Genomic DNA, 10618 nt, shown 5'->3' with positions numbered 1-10618 from the left:
AGAGATAACTCACTGTTCTGGGGATGGGTGGCGACAGAGATCCATTAGGCATGTACGGGTCGTTATTCATATTTGGCATCATGATATACCCAGAATAACCGGAGTAGGATGGTCCCTTGCTGTATAAGCCACTGTCTGGATGTTTTCCTATGGAAGAGGAAACAATGATTACATTATTCCCCACACATGCATTTCTTGTAAGTTAGAGCACTTAAACAGGTACTGTGCATTCACAGAAATGTTCTGCATGCAAACGTTTCCTTGCTTACAGCAATTACTTCGAGCAGAAAGTAGTCTGCAGCAATTCACAATAACATTTTTTTTTTGAAGAAGAGTTAATTCTTCAAGGACTACGTGCATTCAGCGAGGAATTTACACTTACTGTATGACAAACCCTCAGAGTAATCCATTTATTTTGCCAAGCCCCCATTCAAATAGGCAGAAACATCAGCAGGGACATGACATTTCTCAAGTAGCAGTTTTCCCCCATTTTACACATCCCTCTAGGATTTGTGGATTCAGAAGTATTGTCAGTATGGGTTTTCAACATCATTGTTAGGAAAGGGAGGAACGGGGCAGTGATAACTAGATATAATTGTTTCCTTCTCTTGCTGAGACGCTGTGTGCAGCGAACAATTCATGCTGGCCATGCTAACCGGGAACAATTCAAGGGCAGGGGCTGGCTTCTAAGGAGACCCTCGTGAATTATTTTTTGGGGGAGAGCGGGGGGGAAGCTGTGTAACAGGCATGGAACCATAGTTGAGGGGAAAGCCAAGTGAGGAAGGTGATTTTGTATGAAAATAAAGAACTTGGCCCTGGGCCCTGCAAAGGGATGGGCACCGGAGGGGGCGAACAGGTCTCCCACCTGACAGTCGTTGGCAGTGGCACCACTTGCAGGTGAGCTTTTAGGAGGATGCAAGGCGGAAGGGAAAACTGTGCAGAGCTGATCTCCTCCCCCTAACTGCCAAAATGCCAGCAGCATGGGCATTATTGCTTGTAGGCTGTTTAACGACCAGTTTTGTGACAGATCACCGCAGAGTCCCGGGAAGCACCAGGGCTGAACGGTGCCTGTCTCTACATGGCATTTATGATCTGGCTTAGCTCACGATCATAAGCATTTCACTTTAAACACAGCCTTCCGTCCTTCACAACACTCATTCTTTGTACACATGTCCAGCTTCCTAAGCGATATTTGACAAACTTTGTTATTTCCTCTGTCCTCCTCAACCCAAATTAACCGGCTGGTACATTAGAAAAGGCAAGAGGTCTGTTCATGTTCAGATTTGAAGAGGTGCTTTAAGGGACAGACTTTGGCTAAGGGGAAAAAAGCACACAGTTTCTGAATACAACTCAGCTGCACCGTCTGAGTGGGGAGATAGATGCGTTTAAGCTGATATCCTAAAAATAGTTATTTCTTCAGCGAGGATCCATTTGGCCTACTTATCAGTTTCTAGACAACTGCAATACCATTTGGTCACTTGAGATAAACGTGCTGTACATCCATCTCCTTTCCAAACGTGCTTTGAAAGCGCCCTGGCATCCCCCTTCCCCAAAAGATACTAAATTTACACCTCCCCAGAGAAACCAAATTCCAGCCCGTGGGGGCTCGGGACAATATTGCAAGACGGGACCGTGCGGTTCTCACCTTCCTCGGGGTGCTCTCTGCCTTTGTCATGGTAGGAATCCTGCGCCTGAGTTTGCCTGGAAACCTGACCACGGGGAATCCACCGCCGGAGAGGAAGAAGGAAAAGAAGAAAAGTCATTGTGTGGATGCTCACGTATCGGCCACGGGGCTTACATCTTCTTGGGGACAGAAGAAAGTTACGGCAAGAGATAAGCATCTTTGCTTTTCCTCGTAAGCCCTTTGGAAGGCAACTGCACCAGGATCGTTTGTATAAGCGATTGTTTTACGACAACTGTGTGGCTTTGCGAAGCCACAGAGCCAAAGCGCCCTGCGTTTAACGAAAGGGGCTTATTTCTGGAAAACACACCGAGCTTTGGCGGGCGAAACCCCCTCGCTACACAGAGTTACCAAAAATAATAGTGAGAATCGGGTTGCCAGGTCTTTAGGAAAAAAAAAAAGGAAGGAAGAAAAGAAATTAAAAAAGAAGAAAAAAAGAAGAAATTAATAGAAGAAATTAATAGAAGAAATTAATAGAAGAAATGAAAGAAGAAATGAAAAAGAAGGAATACAAAAGAAGGAAAAAGAAGGAAAAAGAAGGAATGAAAGAAGAAGGAATGAAAGAAGAAGGAATGAAAGAAGAAGGAATGAAAGAAGAAGGAATGAAAGAAGAAGGAATGAAGAAAGAAGGAATGAAAGAAGAAGGAATGAAAAGAAAAAAGAAATGGAAAAAAAAAAAAAACCAACAACCACAAACGGGTCCCCGGCTCGCCCCACGTTGTTTTAGCGTCGGGAATTTCTTCCCAAGCAGTTTTTGGGCAAATCCCTCGGAGAGTTTGCGGCTGCCCCCGCCGGTGCTGCCGGGCTCGTTTCGGGGTGCCCCCAGGTGCCGTCGGGGGGTTTGGGGGGGACCTCCTCGCCCCGGGCGGGAACGGGAGCGGCGGTGAGGGGCCGGGGCTGGTTTTTGTTTTTTTTTTGGGGGGGGGGGGAAAGAGGGGAAAAAAGGGGGCAGCTCCGTCCCTCCCTGCCTCCCTCTTCCCCGCACCTCGTGCCCGTTGGCGCCGGGGGCGATCTCGGACTCGTTGACCAGCGAGGACTTGATGTCGGCCAGGTCGCCCTCCTCCTCGGGGTGGCTGATCTCGGCGAAGATCTTCTCCTTCTGGGGGTCCCCCTCGTCCTTGAAGGGGATCATCTCGTCGGTGGCGCACAGCTCCGGGTCCCCCCCGCCGCCCCCGGCCCCCGGCAGCTGCGGCATCCTCCCGGCAGCGCGGCGTCTGCTGCGGCCGCCGGCCCGCCGCGGGAAGGGGAGCGGGAGGAGCAGCGGGGGGAGGAGGAGAAGGAGGAGGAGGAGGTGGAGGAGGAGGAGGAGGAGGAGGAGGGAAGAAGGAAAAAAAAAAAAAAAAAAAGCCCCGTCAAGCCCTCGGGGTGGCGGCTCTCGCCAGCCGGAGCCCCCCCGCCCGCCCCCTCGGGGCCGAGCGAGCCCCGCTCCCTCCCGGTCCCGACCCCGGGGGGGGGCTCTCGCCCCGGTTTTGCTGGCTTTAATAAGGCCAAAAACCCCTTTGGGGTCCCCCTCACGACCTCCCCCCCGCCCCCCCCGAGCCCCCGGCTCCCTCTGAGGGGTCGCGGAGGGGAGCGGAGCCGGCCCGAGCCGTGCCCCCGCCCGAAGTTCGCAGCCACCCGGGCGGGCCCGGGTTAAAATGGCTGGGGGGGGGGGGGGGGGGGGGACGGGACAAAACGGGGGGGGGGGGGGTGACAAAAGGCGAGGCGGGGGCACAACGCTGCACCCCCCAGGTCTTTGTCCGCCGCCTCGCCAGCGGCTCCCGGCTCGGCACGGCTCGGCTCGGCCCGGGAGGGGGGGAGAAACAGCCCCGGGGGGGGGGGAGAAAGGGAGGGGAAAAAGGGGGGGGAAAGGGAAAAAAGCGGCCGCCCCCCCCCCCCCCTCCCCGCCGCCCTCCCTCGCTGCCTCCGCCGTCGGGGCGGGGATGAAAGGAGCCGCCGGGGGGGAGCCGCACCGGGACCGGGGGGGGGCGAGGGGGGGGCCGGCGTTTTGGGGAGCCGTGGGTGGGTGTCCCCGTGTGCCCCCCCCCCCCCCCCCCTCCTCCCCGTCCCGTCCCTTCGGAAGTCGCGCTGCCCCGTTAGCTCCCCGGTGGCGCCGGGTACGGACGCGTTAAAAAAAAAAAAAAAACAACAAAAAAAAAAACCTAATAATTAAAAATCTATCCACCTATCTATCAAAATTTAAGAAAATATCAGCGAGCAAATCCGCGCGTTTCGCTGCAAACCACTTCCCGTGGTTTCGGCGTCGGGGCGGTCCGGTTCGCCCCCCGCACGCCTCCCACCAAATCGTCCCAGCAGGGGCGCGGGGACCCCGGGGGTGGCCGTCCCGTTTGGCCCCCCCCGTGGGGACACTCCGAAATGTCCCTGCCCGCGGGTTTTTGGTGCAAAACCCCGTGTTTCCCACGGGCGAGTGGTTAAAAACCGGCTGCGGACCAGGGAGCCGCAACCCCCCGGGACGGGGAGCAGGTAGTGGGAAACCTTGGGGGGGGGGGGAACGGGGAACGGGGGGGGTGCCGCGACTCGTCCAGCCGGACAAACCAAAAATAAATAACGGAGAAAGGGAAAAGGGGGAACTGGAAACCCCGAAAAGGGCCGAGGAGAGGCGACAAGCGGGGAGCAAGCGGCACCTCGGGGATGCTGCGTTTTGTACCGGAGCCGGGCGGCCCCCCCCGGACCCCCCCCCGTCCCGGCACCCCCGTCCCGGGCTCTGGGGCCGGTCCCGGAGCAGGTTTCGGTGGCCGGGCTCCGCAGGAGGAGAAGGGGGCGGCGGGGGTGGAGACCGGCAAGATTTATGTCAAGAGGATAAACTCAGGAAACCTCAGCTCCGACGCCCAGATTTCACTGGAGACGACGCAGAGCTGGCGGCTGCCGGGGGGGGGGGGGGGGGGCGGGGGGGGGCTGGCCGCCCGCTCTCGGTGCACTCCGGGCATCTTTTGGGGCGGGGGGTGGCTTCTTTGGGGTTTTTTATTTTTTAAATCGTTATTCTTCTCCCCGTTTCGGGCGTGGTAACGTTTTAGCTCGTTTTGGTTCTTTTCGCCGGTGTAGTGATGTTGGGTGATTTTGTTGTTGTTGTTCTTTTTTCTTTATTTTTTTTTAATTTTTTTTAATTCAGCCCCCACCCCTCGGGTCGGGGATGGGAAGGGGTGGGGGGGGGGCGGGGAGGGGAGGGCGGGGGACGCGACCGACGGGGACGGGACCCCCGATGCCAACCCCGCAGGACGACCCCCGGAGCGGGGTCAGGGCCCGCCTAGCGGGGGGGCGCACAGGCTCCCCAAATCCCAAATCCCCCCCCCGGGTGCCCCAAGCCCGGCCAGGAGAGGAGGGGGGGGACACCCTTTGCGTGCGAAGCCGCCGGCGCCCGGTATATAGGGGAGGGCGGGAGCGGGGCGGGACGGCGGAGCCTTTGATGTCCCGCCGGCGGCCCCTTTCATCCCCCCCCCCCCCCCCCCGACCCCCCCCCCCCCCCCCCGGGCCCTTTGTGCGACTAAATTTGGCAGGAGCATGGAGGCGCGCCAGGGCGCCCACGTGTGCGCCGAGCTCCCAGCTGAGCCGGGCGAGGGTTTTCTTCCGGGTAAGGAGACGGCAAGGGGAGATCAAAGAGTTTGGGGAGCCGGAGCCGAAACGTGCGTGGAAATAAGGGGGGGGGGGGGGAGAAAAAAAAAAAAAAGTCATAATAATAATTAAAGGAATGATAATAAAAAAGAAAATCCAGCCCGGAGACGCGGGGGAGAAAATGGGGGGGGGGGGGGGGAGCGCTGCGCACATGGTGGGGAGGGAGCGGGGGGATGGAGCTCGTTTTCTCCGGGAAAAAAAAAAAGCAAAACAAAACATATATTTCTGCAAATGTGCGTTTGGAGTTCTTCTCTTAAAGGACACACAAAAAAAAAGCCTTTTGTTTCAAAGCGCCGGGCTGTGGAGCCGAGCGGCTCCGCCTGCAGCTGCCGCCCGACGGCGCGTCCCTGCGGCCGGCCCGGCCGGGGCAGAGCCCCCCGGGGGGGCTGCGCCCCCTCCGTGCCCTCCCCGGCGGGGCAAGGAGAGGCAGGAAAGCCCCCCCCGTGTTCCTCAGGGCGGTGGGGGAGTTTGGAGGGAGGTTTTCCAGGGAAACACCACCCCCCGTCATGTCCTTCCCCCCCCCCCCCCCCCCCGGGTTTATTTCCCCACCAGATGTGGGTACTACTGGGCTGACCCCAAAGCTGGCAGCTTCGCCTTTGGGTCCGGGTTTGGGGAGGCGAAGCACGGGGATGCTGCTGCCGAGCGGGGGGAACGGTGCTGTACTTGCCACAGATCTGTGCTTTGGGGAGAGGAAGAGACAATACGGGATTAATCCGTGCCGAAACTCGGTGATCCCGACTCTTTCAGAAATGCGGATGCGACTTCAAAATTGTAACAAAGGGCATCCCGGCTGCGTTTCTAGCAGCTATAGCAAAGAATAACCGCGCTTCTCACCGAAAGCTACTTTGAAAGAGATCGCGTGTAATAGGTATTAGGATGTTAAGAGTGTGTATGTGATTTTTTGCTTTTTAATTTACACATCCAGCTTTCCAGTTCTGGGATGCCATTAATGTTCTTAGCCCAGAATTACCTCGTTTAAAGAGCCAGGTTTTCTTAGCCCGCGCGGCAACACGGGCTTTATGAGATTTGAATGGGCAAATCCCAGCGGCGTGCTTTCTGCTGTAAGAACTTTTGTTTAGACGAAGGCAGTGGTGGCTCAGCTCTCGTGAATACCTCAGGTTATCTTATTTTGAGATTAAACGGTTAACAGTTCAGGGGCTGCTTTCTTCCACGGCGCATCGCGAAAGAGAGGGGGAAACGGCACGGTTTCTTCCCAGAAACGGTGACACGAAACAGCTTGCCAAGTAACCCTTGCATCGCGCCGTGCCACCGCAGGATTGTTTCCGATGATTCATCAGATGGGATAATCCGCAGCGTGCGGATGAAAGGGAAGGCAGGGCTGGGAGGCACAGCGCCGAGCGCCCAACGCGCGCCGAGTGGTGGAGGGAAGGTGAGACCTGGGAAGAGCACAGCAGCTCGCTGCCCCCCAGCTGGGATTTTGAGGCCAGGGTTTTTAAAAGGACTGAGCGGATGTTCAAAGGGAGCGCGGTACCGCGTCCCCAAGGGGGCCTTCGAAAACCCAAACTTTAGGAGTTGTGCGGGACGCAGCATCTCTCTTAGGAGGCATCCCAGCCGAAGGAAAGCCTTTTAATTGCAGAGTAGCACTTTTGCCCACTTACGTCAACATGTCCTCCTTCCTCAGAGGAGGAAATTCTGCTCCCAAATAAATAAATGCTATACGTGGCCCATATGCGGTGATTTTCCCCATCCTGGAGAGGCAGGATACCATAGCCGGGGGGTGACACCTAGAGACCCCTCCAGTGAGGTCGGCACCTCCAGCTCCTGGGGCCCTGACCAGAAACGTCGGTGAACACCTCACGCTGTGGCTTCTTGCATGCAGCAGGGAAAAGGCACGGAAGGGCTTTTGCTGGTGGTTTTGTGCACACATTCTTGGGAGCCTGGGGCTGAAAAGGTTTCTTCCTACCGGTGCTCGCTGGTACGGCGCATAATTAGTATTTATAGTCCCAGAAGTATGCAGGGCGCTTTGTGGAGAAGTCATCCTTCTGCAAAAGCCCTCAGCCTGGCTGTAGCTAGGCCTACTTTGGAACTCAACCTAACCCAATTTACGTATCCTGCCAAACACAGAATTAAGACACAGAGCTCACCGCACCAGCGTGGTTTTTTTTTTTCCTTTTTTTTTTTTTTCCTGGCATTGGAAACACTGACCTGCACTCCCAAGGCACACTCGGAGCACCTTGTGGACCCTGCCTCACTTTTAGGCAACAGGATTCCTGCGTGCCCAGCCACCCGTGGCCAGCAGACGCCTGGTGGCTCCAGAGAAGGTCCCTTGAGAGAGGTGGGAGGGCGGCGGATCTGCGGGCAGCTCTCCAGCGGCAGCTGTGCACCGGCGGTGCGGGCGTGTGGGAGGCTGCTCCCGGGCTGGTGAGACAGTTCAGCAATGTGGTGAATGTGCTCCCCGTGTGCGTGACTCCTGTTTGATTTTTTTTTTTTTTCTTTTTCCAACGCCCTGACCTCTGCCTGACCATGTCCTCCGTGCACACGCAGCTGGATGGAGAAGGAGAGGACCAGGGAAACGCTCCCCCGTGGGAAGTGTCGGGAGCTGGCAGTGAGGCGGCGAGTTTCCCTGCGTGCTGGGGAAGCTGCTTGGAGCTGGGATTTGTTGTCGAGCGTCGGCTCTCGCCGCCCAGAGAAGCAGCAGAGGTCGGTTTGCCTGGCTGAGGTGCTGAACGGCAGTGGGTGAAGGGCAGTCGGCCCTTCAGCGTTTGCTAGGCGAGTGACAGAAAAACGCAGCGAGGAGTTTGCAGGAGCCTGTGGTGTAGCCAGAGAGGAGTTTTCAGGAGCCTGTGGTGCTGTCAAGAGCCTTCTTATCTCAGCACCGTAGCCCCATGGTTCAGGCTCTGGTAGCAGTCCAAGGACGTGCACCTCCAGGGGGACGGGAGCGCAGAGGGCCACATCCAGCTCCTGCAGGCTGCTGCCTCCGTGGCCTGGGCAGTTTCAGTCAAATATTTCCGAAACTGTACCAAAGGCTCGGCGGAACAAAGGGATGGATGTGGGCAAAAGCCACTTGCAATATCTCTTGAGTCCAGCCAGAGCCGCGGGTGCTGGCCCTGCTAGGGATAAGCCCTGTGTGAGGGGTGAGGCCCTGCTGAGGCAGGCCAGGCGGCCTGCGGAGGTGGGAAGCCAGGCAGGCCAGGGTCCGTGGTTGATCAGTCCGCTGTCCCCGGCTGCTCATATCCCAGCAGAAAGCCCTGCTTTCTCTCATGCCTTTGCTTTGCCTCCTCTCCTCCATGCTCCCGGCCGAAAGCAAGAGTAACTTGCATGTCTGGGTAAACCACCAGCAGCAGGAGCAGCCTTTCCTTCCCACCCAGCAAGGCTTCTCAACAAAACAAGGGACTCCAGCTAATAATGCTCTCCTTGGCTAAGAGACCGTAATAACTTTTACTAATTTCACTACCTTTTCATGCAATGTGTAATTAAATTATGAAGCTCCTTGCCATAGGATGTTATGGAGGCCTGAATTATAAATGGATTCTGAAAAGGATTAGGCAAATTCATTTTGGCTACGAAACACGACCGTTTGGATACAACCTCCGGCTTAAAAAGTCCCTAAACCTCCAACCGCAGGAAGCCCGTCCCGGCACAAGGAACGTAACGCAGCAGAAGAAAGCGGGCCTGGAAAAACCAAAACAGCGGAAACCAACCCAAACACTTGCTGTGACGTGAAAGTCAGATGTCTGCAATCTGATCCAACTTAAAATGAGTTTTAATATATTAATCAGGAGGATCACCTTTTTTTTTTTTTTTTCCTTCCAAATTTGAATTTACAGCATGCCGTCAGTCACTAGCCTCAAGCTATAACCAAGATTAATACCAGCTGATGTGTGCATGCCACTACCACATTGATAATGAAATAAAACTTTCCCTGGTTTATTTGCTTCTCCCTCGAGGAATTCAGTCTTTCAGACCTCTCTGTCAGCCAAGACTACTTTTAATAACATTTATTTATGTTTGCTGGCCATGAAGCATCTAAATAGTGTTTCATAAAAAAATGATCTTTATATAAGAAAGATCAGAAGTGTTGCACGGTATTTATATTTCTTTAAAGAGGGTAACACTGGCATGCAGACAAGTTGTGGCTCACTATTATATGTTAACAAAAGATTATCCATGAAACGTTGACCACAACAAAAACAATATTCAATAACCATAAAAATTAGCTTTTAGTGGCATTTAATTTCATTTTCAATGCATTATTTTGACTTGCAGTAAACCTTTCTGTTTTCCCTCAAACTCAAGCAAACACCTTGTTGTGCTGAGCTGTCTTTTTGTCTAACAAACCCTGCATTTAGCCCTGATACGGGCATAGGATTCACCAGATTATTTTGCATTAGAGGAGCAGTATCTTTAGCGAGAGCAATTAAAACAAAGGGGCTGCAGGCCAAAGTGCTAGAGCTGTGTAAGGATAGCAGAAGTCGTAGATTAAGCTGTATATTAATTACTGGATTCCCTACCGGGAGCTGTGAACAGTTAATTCTTTAATTTTATGTTGCGTTTTTAAGGTAGTTCATGGTACTCTAAAACCTGACAGGTCAGGAGGTTTTGTACATAGATGTTGAAATGATGCTTTAGGAGCTATTGCGGATGCATTGGAAAACATCCTCTGGCAGACCACAGAGGCGGATCCACAGAAAAGGTGCGAAGCAGCTTTTAGGGGCCGTTAGCTCGGTTGCTTTGCACAGAGCCCTTGCACAGAGTTGCGATGAGCTCTTTTTATGTCATCTGCACCCCTGACCTGTGCTTGAAGTTGTGGGTCCGAAGGAAGGTCTCCCCACCTTCCCTGCTTACAGAGATGCCTGCACAGCCTGTGTTGTCCACAGGACCTTCTCTGAATGCTTGCTTGGGGCTTAATCCTAGGTCTGACCGCAAGAGTGACACTGCTTTTGCAATTGCCCTCTGGGGTGTCTTTCCCTCTGTGCTAGATGCAGTGGGGGCACGGCCCTTCTGGCTGCGAAGTTATGTGCAACAGCAGGATGGGCTGAAAATTGCCCCAAGGTCCCTTACTGTCCCTTGGTCTTATTTTTATGGGACTTGGACATGACACCAGCAAAGAAGACAACAATATTGATGAAGACCTGCAAGTGTTTAATGCCAATTGTTCCATGGTAAAGCAGAGAAAACACTGCCAAAGGAGGCTGGTTGCTAATTACTAATCTCAAGGCCTCCAACACAAGGGACAATGAAAGGATTTTCAGGCACATACTTCCAACAGTCTTGGCAGCAGTTGCTTAAAATTAATCCTTGCCTGTGGTTTCAGAGACTTGGGTCTTGGAACTGGCCCATGGTGTCCTCTGTGTTTGCACAGCGAGG

At 54.4% G+C, this 10618-nt stretch overlaps 1 protein-coding gene across 6 annotated transcripts in view; it reads right to left on the bottom strand.

Annotated features, from left to right (window-relative positions):
- The window catches only part of LEF1 (lymphoid enhancer binding factor 1), a 62971-nt gene extending 59949 nt beyond the window's left edge, over window positions 1-3022 (bottom strand). For 4 of the 6 annotated variants that reach the window (XR_014583277.1, XM_083833429.1, XM_083833428.1 and 1 more), the window contains exons 1-3: window positions 2667-3022; window positions 1646-1709; window positions 14-147 (exon numbers count right to left, since the gene is read on the bottom strand). Coding sequence is in view for 5 of the 6 variants with exons in the window: in XM_083833429.1 (XP_083689555.1) it covers window positions 14-147; window positions 1646-1709; window positions 2667-2876 (408 nt within the window). In the remaining variant the exon portion in view is untranslated. The remainder of the gene's footprint in view (window positions 1-13; window positions 148-1645; window positions 1710-2666) is intronic. The other 2 variants (XM_083833432.1, XM_083833431.1) reach the window with 1 other exon arrangement.
- Between the last annotated feature and the right edge of the window lie 7596 nt (window positions 3023-10618).

This window comes from Anser anser (assembly GCF_964211835.1).
Source record: "Anser anser genome assembly, chromosome: 4".
In the NCBI taxonomy this organism is placed as follows: domain Eukaryota; kingdom Metazoa; phylum Chordata; class Aves; order Anseriformes; family Anatidae; genus Anser; species Anser anser.
Note: the sequence above shows the minus strand (reverse complement) of the source record. Positions and strands in the feature narration are given on the sequence as shown.